Source organism: Fragaria vesca, linkage group LG1, assembly GCF_000184155.1.
Source record: "Fragaria vesca subsp. vesca linkage group LG1, FraVesHawaii_1.0, whole genome shotgun sequence".
Lineage (NCBI taxonomy): Eukaryota > Viridiplantae > Streptophyta > Magnoliopsida > Rosales > Rosaceae > Fragaria > Fragaria vesca.
In genome coordinates, this window is record NC_020491.1 from 18,306,902 (window position 1) to 18,329,378 (window position 22,477).

The following is a 22,477-nucleotide window of genomic DNA, read 5'->3' on the forward strand; positions in this document are numbered from 1 at the left end:
ACTAACAGCAAACACAAGCTATACGCCATAAGTTAGCCTTGTTCTCTCTATCCGATCTTTGCCTTTAAGCCATCATCACCATGCTCGGCCTAGCAAACAATGTGACTACCAAGGTGGCCTCAGTAGTCCACTCTACTCAGCAGACCATTGCTGGGGAGCTTAGCCTGTTTGCTATGTCTGATAAGAAAATCTTGGATGAGATTTACACAACTCATGTCCATGCTGATGAATCATTTGATGATGATTCTCTCTTCGTCATTGTTGAGAACATTCTTAAGCGTGCAACTCAAACGGTTGACAAAATTGTACAGGTATAAACCACATTGTATAATGAAGTCCTATGCAAAAAATGACCATTTTTTGATCTGCTAGAAACTGCCTTTTTCTTTTTTGGTAGTGACTGCTACGTACATTCTTGTGGTTGTTGCAGGGTACCCAAGTGCATGTGGAAGACATAGAGGAGAAGATCCCCAAACCCAACTTCAGTGTACCACTGTGCACTCTTAAGGGAATCTCATGCGAGGTCCATTATACCAGCGAATTAAACTCAATAACTTTATAAATTAGTTGTTAATTGATCGTTAATTACATTCTATAATTTCAGATGCAATGCAAGCCTCCTGGTGAGGAAATCGCCCACAAGACAACACTGGCGATACTCAACAAGCTGTCACATTATTCATGGGAAGCGAAGGCATCACTGACCCTAGCAGCTTTTGCCATGGAATTTGGTGAATTCTGGCTCCTCGCAGACCTTCGCGAATCAAACCACCTTGCCAAATCAATTGCAATTCTCAAACGAGTCCCTGTTCTCCTCAAGCCTTCTCAGCTGCAAAAGCGCAGGCAAGCAATACTTGAGCTTAACAATCTGATCAAGGCAACATTGCAAGTGATTGAATGCATCGACCAGTTCGGCAAGCTTTCCGTTTATCCCCCAAAAGATGTCCCTGCTTTGTCGATAGCATTGGAACACACCCCGGTGGATATCTATTGGGCTATCATGACTGTTGTGGCTTGTGCCACTAAGGTCACTTTACTCACTAGTGATGAGTAAGTTCTTCGATCTCCATCGTTTTTCAAAGAATTGACCTTGTGGTTTGAAATCGACATCTGTTTAGTTTTTGTGGTTTTATTTTAATCTGAATAGTCATTAAAGTCATAATTTTTCATCAAAATAATCTTTATTATTTTATTTTAATCTGAATAGTCCTTAAAATCATGATTTTTTATCCAAATAGTTATTCTGACAATTTTTTCAGTTAAAAAATCATGATTTTTCATCTAAATAGTCATTTCAACAATTTTTTCAGTTAAAAGAAAAATCATGACTTTAAGGACTATTCATATTAAAATAAAACCATAAGGACTAAACAGATGTCGGCTTCAAACCACAAGGACTATACAATAGTTTACCCTTTTTCAAAATATATTTCGGATAACTTTACAACGGATATAGGCTGACATGCATTGTTGTTGGAGATATATTGAACTTGTATACCAGTTTATGATATTTATGCTATTTTTGTTTAGGGATAAGGAATTTGATCTATCTCCCTATTCTCAAAAGATTCACTATGTGCTTAACAAGCTCAAGATTCAGCTGATAGTTTGCCACAAACAAATTGGTGGGTTACTTGCATATTTTTGGTTACTCGAGGTTTACATTCTCTATGTTGTACTACTCTTAGAAATGAAATTTAAAGCACTACTGTTCTTGTTGTTTGATGCAGAGGAGGCAAAGAATCACAGATATATCTTAAATCTGCTTCGAAGACCTACTGAAATTATGGAAGTTTTTAAGGGTTTGATATTTACAAAGGATAATGTCCAGCCACTGATTGATGGTTCCACTAAACAAACGGTATACAAATCTCTCTTGTGACATCACTTCTACCAAGTGTTACTACTAAACTGAAATTTAATCGTGCCTAATTGGTTTAACAGGTTAACATCGACGTCCTAAGGAGGAAGAATGTGCTACTGTTCATTTCCGGCCTAGACATTACGGATGATGACATTTCGATTCTGAAACCGATCCATGAGCTCACAAAGAAAGAGAATCAGTATAAGATTGTCTGGGTGCCAATTGTGGAGAAATGGACTGATGAACTTAGAAAGAAGTTTGAAATCCTGAAGAACAAGATGCCTTGGTTTACAGTGCAGCAACCTGGACCTATAGCAGGTATCAAGGTCATTAAGGAGGAGTGGAACTTCAAGGGTAAGCCTACATTGGTGGTGATGAACCCACAAGGAAAGGTCGAACATTCTAACGCTCTCCACATGATTCGGGTGTGGGGAGTCAAGGCCTTCCCTTTCACAGAGAAAATAGAAAAAGAGCTTTCACATTCTCATGGAGAAATTCACTCTGTTGTTGAAGGAGTTCACCCATCTGTGCCATCTTGGGTACGTAATTCTCCTCAGCCGATCAAAGTGCATATACAAACTCTCGTGATATTATTTGTTGCCTATATAACCTTTCACCTCCCAGTGCATTAGTACATCAAATTAAAACATGACATTATGATGAACAAGGAGCCTCCATTGTCTATACATTTTCACTACATTCATATATATAAGATTAGTGAAAGACCAATTTCATTGAATAATGGAACAATGAAACATTGAAACATAAGTGATCGAGGATAATTTTTGTGTGAATCATATGATCTGATTAAATATTTTGACCTCAAACAGCTCAAAGAAAATAGGTACATCTTCTTCTATGGCGGTAAAGACAACGAATGGATTCAGCAATTCACAAAGAAAGCAACTGCCCTTGCCAATGATCCAATCTTGAAGGAAGCAAAGATTTACATAGAGTTGGTATGCGTTGGAAAAAACAGCAAAGGAGAAGATGACAATGGCATTCTAGGCCGCTTCTGGACCAATATAGAAAGCTTGTTCTTGACCAAAGTGGACAAGCAGGTCGACTCAGTAAGTCAAGAAATCCAGAAGCTTCTCTCTTACAAGAACGAAAGTGGATGGGCGGTGCTTACCAGAGGATCGACTGTGTTGGTCACAGGTCATGGTGTCTCGGTATTGAAGGTGGTAGAGGACTTTGAGAAATGGAAGGAGCATGTCAAGGAGAAAGGGTTTGAGTTTTGTTTCAAGGCCTATTATGGGAGGGTAGTTCAAGCTAGTCGACCCTGCTGCCGTCTTGACATCCCGGGGTCTACCGGAAAGGTGCCGGAGTCAATGAAGTGCCCGGATTGCCAGCGTAATATGGAGACTTATATCAGTTACAAGTGCTGCCACATTGATGGTCCTACCGCACATCACTAAGTGTTATTTGTACTATGTCATGTATCTTTGCTAGAATAACTCACATGTCATCCCTTCGCCGTGATGGATGGACATGTTGATGTATGCCAAGCTTATGTATGTTGTGTTTAGTCCTGTTATGTCTACTATGGTGATGTTGTACGGAACATGTTGAATAAAAGACCTACTTTTTTTCCGATACAAGAACAAAGACCACCTACTTCAAATTTGTGTTTCGTGAGTATGTAAATAAAGAGTGTCTAATATTTTGCTACGAAAACATGATCTGGTATCTCATATGCATATTTAATTTTGATTTATCCAAACATGTGAACTCAAATACCTAAAGTATTTAACTGATTTTATTTGCGATGTTAATTAGCTCCTCAGAAACTTAAGATATATATAAGAGAAACAAGAAACATAAGATATAAGATATATAAGAAAAAAATATTACCATGAATCTCAACATAATAAGAGTCGATCACTCGAGTCCACCATCACGCCCGTCCCTCTCTTCAATATTAAGAGTTAGTTTAAAAGAAAGGTTTGAAATACAAAAAGAAGGGGACAAATATATGCGTTCTCCAAACTACAAAATAGAAAAATACAAATGATGGAAAATCTAAATTTCCATCTACATTTAGTTTGGAGGAGTGGTGGAGATCGATACCAGTAGCACGTGCAAACAAAAAGATATTAACATTTGGTATCCTTAAGAATAAAATTTAAAAAAAAAAAGAAAAAAAAAAGAAACAGATGCATGGTCGACTTTATTTATCTGAATAATTCCTTTGTAATTTGAGTTAAAACATCGTTAAGGTTTCGCAAAATTAACAACGTACGTAGGTTTGCATGATAATTATATATATAGGTTTGACAAAATTAACTTGTTGCTGGATATACATCACTAACATCAGTTAAGTAAATATTTATGCACAAAATCTGGAATTCCCTTATGCTCCTAGAACTACCAATATCGCAGCACACATGTTAGCAGCTATGCATGATACCGGCCAATAGGGTATGAATAGCACATATGTTAATTTCTTAATTGGATGCTTTAGCTTTTGATTGTAATCATTCAACTTAGTTAATACAGTCCTTGATGTTTTACTCGGAAATAGAAAAAAAAAACGGTTAATTTCTTTGTTGAATAGAAATAGATAATTGTATTACTTATCCATGATCATAAGACACATATATCTAAGGATTAAAATATCGGTATCGGGGTATCAATCGGTATTTTAAAAAAAATATATATTTGATACATCCAGAAAAAATATAGGTATTTTGGGAAGAATTTTTTTTCTGAAATATTTAAATTATTAAATTTACATATAAATATTACAAACATCAATTTCATCTACATCTAGAACGAGAATCTAGGTTGTTGATAAAACGCACGTTGGTCCATAAAAGTACAATAATCAAACCAAGACATATGACTCATATATTACGAATTGTAGTATTGAATATGATAATCATATATCTTCTTGGAGTAGCCGACTGTTTCCCCTATAAGTGGATAGTAATGATGAATCCAACTAAATGACTGATCACTAACTTCTGCGCATTAATTATAGCCATAAATATTATAGCCATATTGATTGTTGCCTTCTTGAGATTCATTTGAGGTTCTAGTCCCACTACCTAAACTAATAGACTCAAAACTTAGCGTAACTGAAGCAACATCTTGATCATCATTTGCACCTCTAGTCCTTCTCCCATACATGGTATCCTCTTACACTCCATACCTAATACTTCTAAAGTCATGATCATGATCTTATACATGATTGTAATTTTCTTCAGATGAAAAATTGTTCAATCCTCCCACTGTAGAAGATTGTCCATATTCATTTAGATATACTCGAGGGAATTACTCATCTTTCGAATATTCGTTGAACGTTATTTTTCTTTATGTGAATTTTGTTTACAGATATTTCTTTAATATAGCGAAAATGTATCGTTAATATCCTAAATATTTGAGATATTTCCTATATATCAAAGATATTTAATGGTATCGGAGATACGGTGAAAGATAAGATATTTACCGCTATAGATATATCGGTTCTTCAAAAAAAGAAGATATCGGAGGATGTATCGGATATATCACAGAGATTTTAATCTTTGCATATATCAATCAACGTCTTACGCAAAAATAACAACTCAAGCTAACAGACTAATTAACGGGCACCCGCATTGCAAATATATAAGGGCCTGAATTATTAAGTCTTCACAACATAACTTCAAAGACACTGTTAATTTTTATTTTAGTAAGATGTTTATTTAACAAAAATAATAATTCTGAGTTTAAACGCCTGAATTAAAAGGAAAAAAAATTAAGGGCCGGGTAGTCCTGTTCCCATGCGCATGTGGAGTACTCTAGAAGCCTAATCTCCCAACAATGATGAATGCGAAAAACCTTTCTATCCAAATTAACTATTAATTAAACTTTTGTTCTTTCGATCTCTTTTTGAAAAGAAATCCATCTCCTCTTTCGAGTGTCCCAAAGATAGTAGACAAATTCATATGGGTATTTTATCTATTGCTAATTATGCTGTACAAACGATCATCAATTAGTAGATCGAGCTTCTGGCTCCTTCGATCACCAATTCACCATTTCTTCTGGCTCTGGCTCTTTCTTGTTTGCCTGGCAAAACTGAACTGGAAACCACAATACCAGAACCTGCACTGTATTTAATTATCGTTAGCAATATTTCCTATCTCCAATAATTCAAGCAAAAAAATTCAACAACCACAAAGAAAGGATATAAACTCTGAGGTTAAGCTGCAACCCTGAGATTATTGGGGGCCTTTTCTGATAAATTGTTGATTTCTTCTGTACGTTAGCAATTTCTTGTTTTTCCTTGAATGAATGTCACATTTTCCATTAATTCCAACTCCATCACAAACCAATTCGCATGCGCAAAAAGCATTTGGTTAATCCTAGCTATCAGTCACGTACATATTATCATCAACAACATAAGGTCGATAACCTGATCACATTTATCTGTTACTGTACTCTAGGCAGGTGCATGTGATGCATGTTAATTTCATATGAAAGGAGAAGTAGTTAGTGATTGATCCTACTAACTAATGATGTTTATTAATCTCCCACCAACTATCACGTACAATTTCGAGATGGATCGATCATCGATGTTAATTCTACAGCTAGCAGCTAGAGGGATGATAAAGATTAATGACTCGAATTTAGAGCCTTTGATCCGCATGCATAGTTGCATATAGAGACGAATATATAATTATATATATACCATCCGTATAGAAAAAAAAATTCTACGCACCAAGGTGCACTTGTACCATTAATGTGTAAGTGCTCAAATCGCCGTATGGGAAGATCAAATGAAAATTAGAGACCCTAAATTCCTTATTTTTAGTTTTATTTTTGATCTGATCAAATCAAACGCCCATAATAAAAATATATCATCTTCGACCTAGTGTTCTCATCTCCTTATTTGGAAATACTTGAGACTATTTTTTTTGTTTCAATTATGTTAACGGTATTAGTATATATGTATGTATGACCTAATCAAAATACTGCAAATTAGTTACTCGGTTCACTTGCACCTTGATGCATAGAAGAGTTTTCACCGTACGAAAACCATTCAACCAACTATTGTTTGGTCGGCTGGCAGAAGCATATGCTCTTTATTCAAACTACAAGCAAACTACAACTAGATAGAACGATATGCTCTTTATTCAAACTACAACTAGAAACTAGAAAAAAAAAAAAAAATATCAATGAAAATACGTTCAAATTAAAAAAGTGAACACCTACACTAGAAAGCAATAACATATATAAGCTAAACAAAGATCCTAAACAATGACATGAGCCTTTAATTTGCAATGCATTTGTAATGGTATGTGAATCATCTCAATTTGTTGGAGTTTGTATCGGTGTCATTCTGGCTACAACTATCAATACAATGGGTTATAAGCCCGCTTTTGCTTCAAAAAATTTAAAATCAATAGAGGTCTCAAGTTAGCAGTGGCGTAGCCAGAAATCTCACTTAAAATGGTCAAACTTTATTGATTAAGATACTAAATTCATTTTCAGTCACTCTCTAGCAATGTCATAATTTTGTTTAAATAAGTAACACAAACTTAATTTCAACTATTTGTTATATACAAATTCGTAACAAACATTGTTCATAAAAAGACCAGTAAATAATTATCTAAAATAAACTATGAAATTTCGTATCATGCACGATTAATATTGAAAATAATGTGTTACTTTTTCTTTAGTGTCAATGCATGATGTCAAACATTAATGTGTTGCTTCCATTTAACTTATTTTTAAAGAAAAAAAATCGTATAAATGGAAATTAAAGCATTAAAGTACATATTAATTTGGTAAGAAACTTTTGACATAATTTGTATTAATTTAGATTAAGTATTTCAATAGTATAAATTTGTATTTCATTATATTGGTGTTTGAAAAATATTTACGATTAATTACGGATTTTTTAAAAGAAAATGATCAATTTATGATTCATTCTATTAATATTTAATTTTTATTAAGACTAATTAAGATTTTTTAAAACTTGAAAGGGTTCAACTGAAACCTCTGGTCCCTAACACCATTGTTAGCGACGGATATTAGAATCAAGTGAATTATGCGTATATAAATTCTTTGCGAATATAATTATCCACATGGTTAAACTTTTTGACTTGGAGTGACTCAGCCCAAGAATTCTAGTGCCCTAATTGGCTAATTACAACCCAACCATATGAAAAACGTGTTGTGCATTGTTGAGGGTTTCACATTTGTTAATTTTTTTAATTATCATTCAAACCATCAAACCTGTATAATTAACTTAATTAATCCTTGTAGCTTTTTTAGACAGATATTTATCTCTTTTGGTCCACTGTTTCTTAATTTTAAAAAGAATGGCCCTGCAGCTTGAAAGTGAAGCCCTTTCTATCAGATTGTGCAACACGAGGGAACAAACAATCGTCCATCTCCTTTCGACGTGTGCGGATCAAATAGAGCTAACAATCACATCGTTTATTAATTTGTCCTTTTTCAGTGTACCATCATTCTTTAATCAGATCACTCGATCTGATGTTTTCTTTCTCGTTTCCAGAAAAAAAAAAAAAATAAGAAATAAAGTTGTTCTGCTTTGTTCCCACAATTTATTTTGGGATCCGGATCCTCTCCTAACCTTCCAAACAACCTGAGCTGCCTAAGCTTTCTTTGAGATGATGACACGTATATCTTCATGATCCAATGGCCTGAATCACTCTTTTCTTCTTTTTTCTTGGTTACACCTTTTTCTTCTTTTTTTTCTGTCGTGTACTCTTCACTTTCTTTTTTGGGTCCGAGTGTACTCTTCTCTTTCATTCTCTCTTTCTCTTTCTCTCCTCCCACCCTTTCAAGTCCTCTACCGTTACAGACACAGAAGAAGCACAGTTTTTGCAGCGAAAAGAAGAAGCACAGTTTTTCTTTTTTCTCAATAAAAGTCCAACAGAACAAACACTTTAGGGTCTTAAATTAGGTCTAGTAGAAGCTTAAATCTAATTAGCTCTTGAACACCAACCCCTTAAGAGAACTCATTCCTTGAGTAATGAGTGACCTTTATTTGCTTAATGGATCTCCGCCAAAACTACAAAGCCTCATATTCTATCTTCTTTCGGTTCATCTTTTTCTTTTGTTCTTGAAAAAGATCCAAATTGCAAAATTCAAAACTTTTTTCTTTCTTTTTATCTACTGATCAGATGACAACAAGAAGATAGTATAAAGCCGAAAAAATGAATTCGAAGGAGAAGAAAATAGTAGATATATAATTCATGAAGTGAGATCTATCCACCAAATTGATCGAGTTGCTGTTACTTTTGTGGCTACCTGAAGGAGATTGCCTAAATAAATGTCTTATGCATATCAAAGAAGAAGGCTCAAATTAAGTTTCTACTTTGTGGTAATTTAAATAAATATGACCTATCTTAGCTGTAACATGCATGTTTTAGACAACATATCCTGTGATCAAGAAACAAACACAAACACAAATCATGGATATCATTTGTTTTTTTTCATATATTAATTTCATTCAGGAAATCAATCATGACCAGAAAAAGAAGCCATATTTTCTTCACCTGTTTTCTTTATCATTTAGAGAGTTGCATCATTCTATGATCGATATCTTGGCTTTCACATTCGACAAATTATTGTCCTTTCTTATCTTCAAGATCATGTTTTTGTGGAATCTAATTAATTTCATCTACGACATATGCATATATGATTAACATTTTCGGTGCAGTGTCCCATCAATTGCCTTTAATTAACTTTGTATCATGATTCATGACTTTGGAGGAACATCATGTTAGATTATTTACCAGCATAAAACATCAAATCATGAACAATGTGATTCGCAAGATAAGACTATTCATCATCCATACTCCATGAAAGGATGAAGTGTGTTGGCCAATCCGAAAAGTTGTGGTAAAAAACCATACTACGTACATCTTTATAACTTATCTTAAACTTAAGATATATACTGTATCACTAATTATTCATAGCGATGCAAAAATAAATTCTAACTGCAAATTAGTAGAATAAATCACTAAAACAACAATATTTATTGACTAAACTTCATTTATTTTTGTGAAACCACCCACAAACAATAGGCCGGTAGGCGCGTCGACCATTTATTCGGCATTGGGCCTCAACTTTCCGGTGTGGCGGTGTTGTACTACCCTAAGATATTGACGAGCTTATGGTGTGAGTGTGCAATACATATATAGGGAAGGTGGAGCCATACACAAAGGCATGCAGTGTCCATGGCACCCCTAATGTTTGATTATATATGTCTTTCATCCTTTGGTTAAATTGAGTTGAGCTTGTGTTAATTTGCCTCCTCGATCAGTTCTAATATTTGGCTCCGCTATTGTGACTACGTCTAGCTAGGCTGCAGCGCGTTCAACCCAGAATTGTGCCAAGTAATGTATGCAATGTTCTAAAAGATGCTAGGCGGTAGGTGGGCGGTAACCCACAGTCTAGAGCCTAGACCAACTTAAACTGAGATTAGGCGATTTGTTTTTTTTTAAAGATTTATTAATTAAAAAATATTTTATATACTCAAATACTTGAAAACAGTTAAATATGAATAAATTATTCAACATAAATCTTGTGAGACCCATTTATAAGATAAATTTATCCAAAATTTAGTATAACTTTCTTACACACCTCTAATTCTTTAGGATTCAAATTTGTCAACCAACAACTTTTTGTTGGTTATAGGACCATTCAATAAAAAGATGTCATGTGTTCTATAACATAACTATGGTTAACTGACTTAACTCTTGTGAATTATATTAATAATTAATTAATGACAAAACTGAAATAATATTTGTGTAATTAAGTTTCTCTCTCTCCTTATCTCTCTTGCCCATCTTATCAGAAAACCCAAAAACATATCCAAGTAATATCAGAAAACCCAACATGTCTCAGTAGTAATACCTAAACCCAACAAGTTTACCAGAGAGAAGCAACGAAACCCAACCCCAACTCCACCCAAATCTGCCAAACCGTCAGAATTTTCCGGCGGCCGTCGGCTAAGTTGTGTTCCCACCGAGCTTCACCATGGCCTCCATTCTCTCCAAGAAGCAAAAGCAGAAGCAGAACACCATGAATCTCTTCGACCTCCGAGCCCAAGGGCACACCTCCTCTCCTCCAGAATCCACGTCAACATTCCTTCTTCACTTTTCTCCTCCCTGATATGGGGTTTTACAAAGTGGCGACCATCGGCTAAGGCGGAGGCCGCAGAGGAGCAGCAGTCAAGGAGGTACGTAGTTGTCGACGGGAGAGGGAGAAGGCGGAGAGGTTTGAGATATTATAATTATAAAAGAGTATTTACTGTTATTACTTTTTCTTTCTCAATTAACTATAATTAGAGTTAACTGTAAATTATCACATATGACAGTTTTTTATTAGATGGTCTTATGACCAATAAAAAGCTGTTGGTCGGCAAATTTGAATCTAATTTTTTTTTTTAACAGGAGCTAGATAGAGCAGACTAGCAGAGTGCTCTCACACCTCAAATTTATTAATAAAAAGAAAGATTATAAATAAGTTGGATGACACTAAAACCAGTATCCTAAAACACCAAACAAGAGACATCAAACTACACTATAAAATAAGTCAATGAAAACGAAAGTTTAGGAGACCGAACTTATCTCGTTGATACATGCCCCGAATGAAGTGGGAAGGTTCATCCCACCAAGATAATGCAAACATCGATAAACCCATATTGGTAAGAGCATCGGCCACCTGATTACCTTCCCTGAAGATATGAGAAGATAAAAAATTCATCTGAGAAATACGGTGCAAACAATTACCCCATGCTACTCGCAAACGCCAAGGGACAAGATGAGGATCCCGTAAGAAATTAAGCACAATTGTTGAATCCACCTCAAGCCAAATATGCTTCCAATCTCTAACCCAAGCCAACTCAATAGCTTGAATAACCGCCATAACCTCTGTATCCACCGAGTTAGGAATTTCAAGGTTTGAAGCAAAAGCACCAAGGAAAGAGCCGTGAAAATCCCTAAAAATTCCACCATAACCAGATTTCCTTGTAATCTTTTGCCATGTACCATCAGTATTGACTTTAATCCAACCAAAGAGAGGTGGATGCCAATTAACCTCTGTAATCCAATTTTAAACACATCATTCACTCTTATACTCTTATACTTCCCACAATATCAACCCCACCATAAAAAGAAAACAAATTAACCGGAGAGCTTAGTAGCTTAAACGGGCTAGGCGGCGTTTAGGCGGCTGCCTAATTGCCACAGCCTAGCACAATGGCCTAGAAGAAAAACAAGACGGCTTCTTACAGCCTAGAGCCTAGACGAAGACTATGCGGTCCTAGACGGGACTTTTTAGAAGCATGAATGTACGTTTAGACCTAAATACAATGATAGCTTTACCCATGAACTTGAGCTAAACCTAGATTTTCAACAAAAGTCCTCGAGCTCTATTTAATTACACAATAAAGGTCCCAAGTATTATTATTAAATAAATAAAAGGCATTTGCCGGTCCTTTTCCAGAAGTCTCTCAAATCCAATGCAAATTCACCAAATGGCAACGTCTTCGTATTGAGCTGGACCACTCTTACAAGGCTACTGTCCTAGCTCAACCTTGCTATAAATACAGTCCCTCAGCATACACTGAACTCCAAGAACAACCAGTTCCCTTAAGCAAATCCATAAGCCAGAATTAATCACAGCTCCTTCATTTCCTTCCCTTCTGTGTTAACTAAGCCATCTGCTTCACCATGCTAGGCATAGCACAAAATACGGTGAGCAAGGTGACCTCAACTGTCACCAACATTGAGGGTGAGCTCGGCTTGTTCACCATGTCTGACCACAAAATCTTAGAGCTCATTTACACCAGCCATGTCCATGAGGACGACTCCTTTGACGTCGATTCTCTTTTCTTGATCACCGAAAACATCATCAAGCGTTCTACCCAGATCGTCGATAACATCGTGCAGGTATACATAGTATGCTGTGCTAGTCCATTATGCAGTGTTTTTCAATGTGTGAATTTGTATGGACTTGTTGTGATTCTATCTGTTTAGAAGTTTCTGTAGAAAGCATCTTGGAACAGTAGTGCTTCTGCTGGTAGCGCTTTTGCGATGAGGTCCATAAGCTTTTTTCACCACAAATATAAGTGCATGCAATAAACGAAAAAGGCTTTACTTTAACGTACAATTATTGTTTTTGTTTTTGCTTTTTTTTTTTTTTTCTTGGTTAATTGGAAACAAGATGAGATGAGAAGAATCGGAACTTTACTTTGCTGCAAATAAAAACAGATTAGAGAGAACGATTAAGTCGTTTTCAGTAACGATCGAAGCAGGCATCTTATAGGGTCACCAACACCACGCATTCATGTATTTGACAAAAGACATCAATTTCATGGACAAGAACAAAAAAAATTCATTAAAGGTAATTGAAAAAAGAAAAGAAAAAGTTGTTCTTTACCATGCATGAGTCCTGGACCAAGAAAATGAATCTCTATACAATCTTTGTCACCAATTAGATATCCATTTTGAACTTCTAAAATATATAGTTGATTTATAGTAATTTTAAGTTTCTAAATTATGTTACTGTTTTTTTTTTTTAAGTTTCTAAATCATGTTACTGTGCAAAGCTAATTATACTCAGAAAGTTCATAGGATTTTTAGCATGGTTATATTGAAAATTGATAACCCTTGGTAATGTATGGGAAATATATATATATATATATATATATGTTATTTGTTACAGTTAACTTGATATGTACATATATATATATATATATATATAATTGATCTTGAATATTATTAGAACACTAGCTAGATTCCAGTTATTAATTACTTGTGACTTGTTGGCTTTGTTGCAGGGAACCCAGGTTCATGTTGAAACCATAGATGAGATGCCCCCAAAAGCCAGCTTCAGCTCCCCATTGTGTACCCTCAAATCAATTGGTTGTGAGGTGACTAATTATTACTTACACTGAAAATTTTCCTAATTTAGGATTTTTTTTTTATTCTTTCTGAGTTACCTAAATTAACAACCTTTGTACGTGTATGAAATTTCAGCTATCTTGCAAGGCTCCAGGTGACGAGATTGCCCACAAATCAACACTTTCAATACTCAACAAGCTATCGACCTATTCCTGGGAAGCCAAGGCAGTCTTGGCCTTAGCTGCCTTTGCTTTGGAATATGGTGAGTTCTGGCTCCTTGCCCAAATCCATCAATCTGACCCGCTTGCGAAGTCTGTCGCAATCCTTAAGCGAGTGCCCGTCCTTCTCAAGCCCGCTGACCTCCAGAAACGGCGCCAGGCAGTGGTTGAGCTTAACACTCTGATCAAGACTACATTGCAAGTGATCGAGTGCATGTTTGAGCTGGAGAAGCTTTCTACTTATGATCCAAAGGATGTGCCTGCATTGGCCATTGCAATGGACCATATCCCAGTTGATGTCTACTGGTCTATCATAACCATTGTTGCTTGTGCTACTAAAGTCACCCTTCTCACCAGTGATGAGTAAGCTTTCGTGTCAACACCATTTGATGATCTCTATAGTTGACGTGATTAGAGATAGTGAAGAACATTTATTTATTTATCTAATCTGAATTTGATGTAGGGACAAACCACACGATTTATCCCAATATTCTCAAAAGATCCATTACATCCTAAACAAGCTTAAGATCCAGCTGATAATCTGCAAGAAACAAATAGGTGGGTACTTTTTTTTCTTAATCAATTTGTATTCGTTGTGTATCTTGTACTACAAGAAATGCTGAAGAATTAGTATTGAAAACAGAGGAGGCAGAGACCTATAGGAAGCTGAGGAAACTTTTTCAGACCCCTACCGAAGTTATGGAGGTGTTCAAGGCCCTGATTTTCACCAAGGATACAGTGCAGCCAATCATTGATGGTTCGACTAACAAAACGGTATGTTCGATCCCCCTATCAAATACCGTATTGTGGAATAAAATTTATAACATAGTTTATCCATAGTTTTAAACTTGCATTGTACTAATCCATGTAATTGGTTATCCAAATTCCAAACAGGTTACCATTGATGTGCTGAGGAGGAAGTATGTGTTGTTGTTCATTTCAAGCCTTGACATTTCTGATGATGACATTGCAATTCTCAAACCAGTTTATGAGGGAATAAAGAAAGAAGATAAGTACAAGATTGTGTGGATTCCCATTGTGGAGCAATGGACTGATGAGCTACGAAAGAAGTTTGAGATCTTGAGGACTAAGATGCCATGGTACACAGTGCAGTATTTTTCACCAGTTGCAGGCATCAGGTTTATCAAGGAAGAGTGGCACTTCAAGGGTAAGCCTGCAGTGGTGGTAATGAACCCACAAGGCAAAGTAGAAAACACCAATGCTCTCCACTTGATTCGAATTTATGGAATGAAGGCATTTCCTTTCCATAAGGGCATAGAAGACACTTTTACTAGTGACAAAGAGTGGATCACCCCCATTGTGAATGATATTCACCCAACCATTCAGACATGGGTAAGCAAACTCATATTCACAATACAACACAAACCATTTGACATGTTATGGTTTAATTTGTAACATTTTGACTCCTCAACAGATCAAGGAGGAGAAGTACATTTTCTTCTATGGAGGCAAGGACAATGAATGGATCCAGCAATTCACAAAGAAAGCAACTGCCATTGCAAATGATCCTTTTATTAAGGAACTTAAGATCAACATTGAGCTGTTTTGTGTTGGTAAGAGCGCAAAAGGAGGTGAAGACCTTGGGATTCTCGGACGTTTCTGGAGCGGCATTGAGAGCTTGTTCTTCACCAATGTCAACAAGCAAACGGACACTGTCACCAAAGAAGTCCAGAAGCTACTTTCCTATAAAAATGAGAGTGGATGGGCCGTGCTTAGCAAAGGGTCTACTGTGGTGGTCAGTGGTCACGGCTTCACAATCTTGAAGGTGCTCGAGGACTTTGAGAGATGGAAGGAGCTTATCAAGGAAAAGGGCTTTGAGGTCTCATTCAAATCGTACCACGATAAGGTGATTCAGACCATGAAGCACTGTGTCCGCCTTGACATTCCAAGTGTTGCAGGAAAGGTTCCGGAGACAATGAAGTGTCCCGAGTGTCCTCGCACCATGGAGACCTATGTGAGCTACAAGTGTTGCCACACTGATGGTCCTATTAACGCGCATCATTAGATCTATGGTTTGCTTTTGAGAGACTGAGAGGGTGTCTAATGCCACTATAGCTAGCTGGTACGAGGGATAAGTGTTATGCTTTGTTTTGTTTGTCCAGTGTCATCGTTTGTACAATAATAATGGGCATTATCATTACGTTGGTAATGTGTTGTCCGCCTATGTGAGTCTGATTTGTGTGTTTTCAATACTAGAGGTACTAAAATCTTATGTTCATCTTCTAATGTAATCTTATTTATGTTATGCTATGCTTCAACAGTTCTCTGTATCTTTTCGTGCCCTCTGGCTTGAAGATTTTCATACTGATGTAGCTACCTTTATCTTTTTCTCCTTTTGGTTGAGAAAATCTAAAGAAAAAATGCCAAGCTAGCTGCAGCAGAAGGAAACAAAGGGCCCAAGAGAAACACACTATCACACCCCCAAGAACCAATTACAGCATATCACACACATCTCGCTCATAAACCCAAAGGCAGAAATATCATCAACAAACAACAAGATGCAGACAAATTCGCAAGAAGGAAGTGAAAGCCTTACTTTCTGCTACAAGGAATCATATGCACAACAGCACAAGGAATTTTACTAACAAAAAAATTGAAAAAAATACCAAATATGTCCACATATTCACGGCTCTAAAACAGTTTCGATTGCTAAGTTGAGGAATATTGATCCTTAAAGGACACCAGTACATATATAGAACCTATCATTTGATGTTGTAACTAGTTGATCTGTGCGAATAACTAAACTTATTCTTTCTATCAAACGAGTAAGTCTCCTAATGTTAAGAGTGCATGTAATTAGTGTTAATTAATTAGCTGTTAATGAGTTTGATTAAATTAGCTACACTGTTAATTAAGCTTTCAGTTTCATAGTTAGTTCCTCATTCTGTAAGTCTATAACAACCAAAGATCAATACAATTCCAGAGCTTAATTTCTTTCTTCTCCTTCAAGCAAATCCTTAAAGCTTTCACCTTAATTAGTGGATCGATGAAAGTTACAAATTAGAAGAAGGCAATAGAAGTGCTAATCGTAGTAGCTTCTGAAACGAATAATATAGACAAAAGGGAATGCTTAATCTACAAAGTAAACGAGTTACAAAATAACATCATCTAGGGGAATAATAATATTGTTTCATGGCATATACGGTTTGCACTATAGTGACTCCCAGAAGAACAGAAGCTGCAATCAAAGAAGTAACTTTCCAGAGGCTTGTTGAAGTAACATTCCACGTTAGATAATTACGCTTCAACTGTGCAGTAGTTCTTAGCTCACGCCTCATTCTTTGAAGTTTTTTGTCCTGTGCAACCTGGTAATGCTCATTTACTTGGTAGCAGTCCGTCATACAAGAACTCCTTAAGCGAGGTATCATTGTAAAGCTTGTTGAAGAATTGGTACGCTTTTAAATCAGCACTCCGCCAATTAGTAGTTATTATGTTTTTCTCACAAAACAAATTCATATCCTTTTGCGAAGCGATGAGGTTGTCCATCAAAACAACATATGAAGTTACTTTCTGCGCACATCCATGATAGCATTGCTCAAATGCAATCAAGTTCCTGAATAGTGATTCTGTCAACTCTCCAATGACTAGTGGTGGAATCGTAAACACTCCATCTTCGAATTCTATATATGTTATGATATTCCTATCACTGGAATCCATTCTGAACACTACTCCTGCCTCTGATAGGGTAGTGGCAGGATGCATAAATTGTGTCTTAAGGCCGTAGAAAGGCGGGCGAAAATTGTTATAAACCCTGTCTTCCAATTCTATGTTCACTATGCTGTCACCGTCACTTGCGACGTCTGAGAGAGTAGTAGTTGGATGCATTTTCAGTTGCGTTTCAGGACCATAAAAAGATTGCTGAAATTGATCTTCTTTGAATTTGAAAACACTTGAAATTCTTATGAGGTCAAGTATGTGCAAAATTTTGTCATCGTGATCATGATTATGATCAAAGTCGGTGTCGAGGAAAATTGTATTATGATCTATGAAGCGCTTGCTGTTAAGCCCCAATTGTGGTTCTGAGTAAAAGATGACAAGCAAGAGTCTTTTGAGGGAGCAATCAACAACCTCCTTCGTAAGGATATGTAAAGAGTTGAGAACAAACCAAGGAAGCTGATTCTCTAGTAGCAAAAGGTCATGGCATAAATACTGAAACATGAAATCCATGTTGAAGACGGGGTCATTGATGCTAATATCTTCACTAAAACAAAGCTTCCGAAATAGTTCGATTATGAACAAACCGTCAAGTTTCATCATTTCAATGAAGTCATTCTTGTTGAGATGATCAAGCGGTTCTGCATAAAACTCACGGGCATGTTTCTCAAACTCAATAACATTAATGCCTTGAATTAACGTTTCAAAGTTATATTCTTTCGCAAGAGAAGGTTACGCAAATACCAGAGTTTCACATTTTCCATGGGTTGGAAGTGTTTACTGCCTCGATCATGAAAGGGTCCCATTGCCACAACATCAGGATGATAAGCCTTTGGATTTTGTCTCCTGATCACCTGAGGAACTGTGAAAATGCAGCACTTGGCAGATACAGGTGAATCACAGTGAAGCTTTGCACTGATGTTGTTTTCTAATGCTTCAACATTGATTTCTTTATCATCTTCCATGACAATGATTCAAATTTTTCAATCCAATTAGATATGCACCTACACCAAAAGACTGAAACAACAACATAAGTTGCCACCAGAACAAAAACAAAATTTTAATCGGAAAATAATAGCGTTCATAAATCATAAAAACTCATAAAAATTAATCAGATGCTCATAGAAAAGATGACCAGTATTAACAACAAATTCAATGAAGTTCTGGTAGTGGTACGTACCGAGATACCAACCTTATTTACTGCATTCTTCAACTTAGTGAAGGGGTCAATCATTGAAACTTAGAAGAGAAGGGGTTTATATAAATCTGTTCAAACACTCAGTTCTTTATAGAGTTAATTAACAGTTCCAAGTCGACATCTTCGATCAGCAAAAGGAAAGGTCGAAGTAAAGTCCCAGAATGGCCTCTGCATATTGCTGGTCAATCACTGACCCAGTCAATATAACTTCTCCAGCACGAAAAATAATATTTGGATCAAGAATCAAGACTAGTCCATGCATTTGATTCTTTGCTTCTAGAATGCATTGTCTGCATTCAACGATGTTGATCTTAGACTACAATTTGATGCACCCAAATTCTCAAGAAGAGGGAAGTGAATGCCTTATATACTATCAATTCTGCTAGCTCGACGAGTCATATGTATGAGGAATTCCATTTTACTAACAAAAATTACAAAATATGTATGAGGGTATTCAATCTAATTTCCGAGCTTCTTATTATTGCTCCACATATTCACGGCTCTAAAACGGTTTGGATTGCTATGAGGAATATTATTGATCCATAGATGAGATAGGACACAAGTACACATTGAACCTTTAATAATGGATATTGTAACTAGTTGATATGTGCAAATATACAAGACCAAGTAAAAAGAATCCTTAGTGGACACACAAATAATGATGGTGAATTTGACTAGTACAAGCCTGCACTATAGTATATATGGTCTGCAACAGAGTGAGAAGCAGAAGTATAAAGGCTGCAGTCAAAGATATAAATTTCCATGGATCAGAACAGTAGGTGCGCTTGAACTTTTCTCGCCACATTTTCCATTTGTGATCATAGTGTTTATTGAGTTTAGAGCAGAGTCCACCGTAGTAGAACTTATCGAGCACAGTGTCATAGTAAAGCTTGACGAAGAACTTTGAAGCATCCTCAGCGCTGAGCCAGTTATCTATGATTTTTCTCTCACAAAGAAACTCCATGTCTTTACTGGAACCGATGAGGTTGTCCATTAAAACGGCATAAGATGTTATCTTGTGTGAATGACCAGGATAGCATTGCTCAAAAGCAATCAGGTTTCTGAACAAAGAATCCGTCAACTCTCCAATTGCTAGTTGTGGAATTGCCAGAGTCCCATCCTTGAACTCAATGTTCATTATGCTTCTAGTGGAGGATGCCCTTCGGAAGCTAACACCGGCCTCTGAGAGTGCAAGCGCATGATGCATCAATTCTGTTTCCGAGTCGTAGAATGATAGATCAAATTGATCTTTAAATGGGAAGACTATTGAAGTTCTTATCAAATCAAGTATGTGCAAGATTTTACCATCATCGTCATCTTCATCATGAACATTATGATTTAGATGGCGCAGATATGAAAGACAATTATGTGCCAGTTGGTGATGTGAGCTGAAGACAGTGAGCATCAGTTTTCTGAGGGAGGGATCATCCTTGGGGTCCAAGGTAAGGGTATATAAACAGTTTAGGAGAAACCAAGGAATCTGATTTTCTAGTAGCAAAAGGTCATGGCATATATATTGAAACATGCAATCCATGTTAAATATGGGGTCACTGATGTGCCTATCTTCCTTATCCCTAAACTTCCTAAATAGTTCTAGCAGGAAGCAACAATCTAGTACCATCATTTCTACGAAGCTGCTCTGATTAAGATGATCAAGTGGTTCAGAATAAAAATCACGGGCTTGTTTCTCAACCCTAATAATCTCTTCAATCAAGAGTCTCAAACTTATATTCATGCGTGAGAGAAGGTTTCGTAAGTACCATTGCTTCACTTTTTCCATGCGCTGAAATGGTGTACCGCCATGATGAAAGGGTCCGATTGAGACGACATCAGGTGTATATGCCTTCGGGTTATGTCTCCGGAGAACTTGGGGAACTCTGAAGATGCAACATATGTCAGAGAAGGGTGAATCTCCGCCTAGGTTGTTCATCATCCTGTCTTGCAATGCTTCAACATCTGTAGTATCTGTGCTATCATCTTCTATGACAATTGAAATATGACCTGTGCTACTTGTTATACCATTGATTGCCATGGCTGTTTCTTTGAATCTAATTAAGTGTCTCGAAAGGCTGGAAAAAATTCGAATGAAATTAAAAACCAACATTGTAACTTCAAAACAACTAAAAGAAAAAGGCTTTTTGTAAAAGGACCTTGAAATACAAGTGTAACTTACCTTACTATACATCTACAGTAGTGATACAGCTAAAAGGATCCGGCTAGGAGTTGGAGTATTGGAGCTATGAAATTATTTGAAACCAAACCGAAATAAGGGAACTAGATCGATGATGATACCAGAATCTTTCTCATCTTAAATAGATTCATAAGTCAACCTTCTTTCGTGCAATTGTGTGTTGCTTGATGATCAAGTTAGAGTTGTTATTAAGCTAATAATATTGCAATTCCTTATACCAACCGTTAATTGTCTGATGATCCATCAACTCTTACTGGGAAATTTCTTCTCTTTTTCTGATGAACCAAAAACCGGCTAACTAAGAGTATTTTAATTCTAGCAACTTACAAACGCAAGCTTAATTTGCAGACATGTATTAACAAATTAGGTTTAATCACATTGTCTCCTGAGAGTTATTGATATCTTATTGTCACTTGATTTCATGGTCATTGGCATGGGTCTATATATGTCAAAAGACTAATTAAGCCTGGCAGACCTTGAGTTTAAACAACATACCTGATTGAAGTAAAAAATTAAGGGAGCAATTTGTTGACGAACAAATAAGAGTTAAAATTACATGCAATAAATAACTATTGTGGTCCATCTTCGACCCAAACTTAAAATGCATACTGCATTTTCCTAGCTAACACATTGAAGGAGACATGTGCACAAATAATTTTAGAAAAATAACCAAACTCAGATTAGACCACTTCTATGAAAGCATCTCCTACTGAGTTCGTCACCAGACAGTGTTCCTATGCCCTTCGACCCAGTTTAAGTTTCAGTTTAGGTTTACGCGTATAATTAAATTTTTTTTTTTGGTTAATGATCGAGGATAGGCGAATAATCACCTATCACTCTATGTTATTAATAAAAGAAAAAAGAAACAAAGGAGGGGGATCAAAACCAAAACCTCCTAAAACAAATGACAGACTAGCTGAAACGAAATTGAGGCATATCTCTAACATCGTTATTATAAGACAATAATATGAAATGTGGAGGCTCATCCCACCATATCAATTCAGAGCATGACGTACCTTGATTTGTCAGAGCATCAGCTATCTTATTCCCTTCACGAAAAATATGAGTAGCCTTGAAATTCATTTTAGAGATTCGGTATAAGCAATTCAACCAACGAACTCGAAGAGGCCAAGGAACAAGAGAAGGTCTGCGAATATAATCAAGTACCAAAGATGAGTCAACTTCCAACCAAATATGTTTCTAATCACGAACCCAAGCAAGCTCAATAGCTTTAATAACAGCCATTATCTCCGTTGAAATTGAACTAGGAATTTCAAGATTAGAGGCAAAAGCACCTAGATAGTGGCCTTTGTAATCTCTAAACATAGCACCATAACCACCCACTCCCTCTTCATGCTTCCAAGAGCCATCAGAATTTATCTTCACCCACCCAAGAGAAGGAGGAATCCAATTAACTTCAACCACTCTAGGAGTGGCACGAGGTCGACATGGGGCTCCAAAACC

General features: G+C 36.4%; 4 protein-coding genes across 4 annotated transcripts; 2 read left to right on the plus strand and 2 right to left on the minus strand.

Annotated features, from left to right (window-relative positions):
• Positions 1–3,458, plus strand: LOC101298064. The gene is made up of 7 exons (XM_004288387.1): positions 1–311; positions 431–523; positions 605–1,050; positions 1,531–1,625; positions 1,731–1,861; positions 1,945–2,403; positions 2,695–3,458. The coding sequence occupies exons 1-7, from the start codon at positions 81–83 to the stop codon at positions 3,280–3,282; spliced, it is 2,043 nt and encodes a 680-aa protein (XP_004288435.1). The 5' UTR covers positions 1–80; the 3' UTR covers positions 3,283–3,458.
• Positions 3,459–12,460: 9,002 nt separating this feature from the next.
• LOC101298363 lies at positions 12,461–16,185 on the plus strand. The gene is made up of 7 exons (XM_004288388.1): positions 12,461–12,777; positions 13,668–13,760; positions 13,867–14,312; positions 14,413–14,507; positions 14,593–14,723; positions 14,844–15,302; positions 15,385–16,185. Exons 1-7 carry the CDS (start codon positions 12,559–12,561, stop codon positions 15,973–15,975), a joined length of 2,034 nt encoding a protein of 677 aa, XP_004288436.1. The 5' UTR covers positions 12,461–12,558; the 3' UTR covers positions 15,976–16,185.
• A 1,100-nt stretch (positions 16,186–17,285) lies between these two features.
• LOC101290817 (UPF0481 protein At3g47200-like) lies at positions 17,286–18,589 on the minus strand. The gene is made up of 2 exons (XM_004289423.1): positions 18,406–18,589; positions 17,286–18,313 (listed from the first exon to the last, which is right to left on the minus strand). The coding sequence occupies exons 1-2, from the start codon at positions 18,587–18,589 to the stop codon at positions 17,286–17,288; spliced, it is 1,212 nt and encodes a 403-aa protein (XP_004289471.1).
• Positions 18,590–19,462: 873 nt separating this feature from the next.
• On the minus strand, positions 19,463–20,854 carry LOC101291101 (UPF0481 protein At3g47200-like). Its single transcript, XM_004289424.1, has one exon. It carries the CDS (start codon positions 20,852–20,854, stop codon positions 19,463–19,465), a length of 1,392 nt encoding a protein of 463 aa, XP_004289472.1.
• Between the last annotated feature and the right edge of the window lie 1,623 nt (positions 20,855–22,477).

Excerpts from the sequence above, each read along its gene's own strand:
- LOC101290817 (XM_004289423.1), bottom strand. The coding sequence starts at position 18,589 with ATGGAAGATGATAAAGAAATCAATGTTGAAGCATTAGAAAACAACATC. Across the intron at positions 18,314-18,405 it reads ACCCTTTCATGATCGAGGCA|GCATTAATGTTATTGAGTTT; the intron begins GTAAACACTTCC and ends CGTTAATTCAAG.
- LOC101291101 (XM_004289424.1), bottom strand. The coding sequence starts at position 20,854 with ATGGCAATCAATGGTATAACAAGTAGCACAGGTCATATTTCAATTGTC.
- LOC101298064 (XM_004288387.1), top strand. The coding sequence starts at position 81 with ATGCTCGGCCTAGCAAACAATGTGACTACCAAGGTGGCCTCAGTAGTC. Across the intron at positions 524-604 it reads TTAAGGGAATCTCATGCGAG|ATGCAATGCAAGCCTCCTGG; the intron begins GTCCATTATACC and ends CTATAATTTCAG. Across the intron at positions 2,404-2,694 it reads ACCCATCTGTGCCATCTTGG|CTCAAAGAAAATAGGTACAT; the intron begins GTACGTAATTCT and ends GACCTCAAACAG.
- LOC101298363 (XM_004288388.1), top strand. The coding sequence starts at position 12,559 with ATGCTAGGCATAGCACAAAATACGGTGAGCAAGGTGACCTCAACTGTC. Across the intron at positions 12,778-13,667 it reads TCGTCGATAACATCGTGCAG|GGAACCCAGGTTCATGTTGA; the intron begins GTATACATAGTA and ends GCTTTGTTGCAG. Across the intron at positions 14,508-14,592 it reads AATCTGCAAGAAACAAATAG|AGGAGGCAGAGACCTATAGG; the intron begins GTGGGTACTTTT and ends TATTGAAAACAG.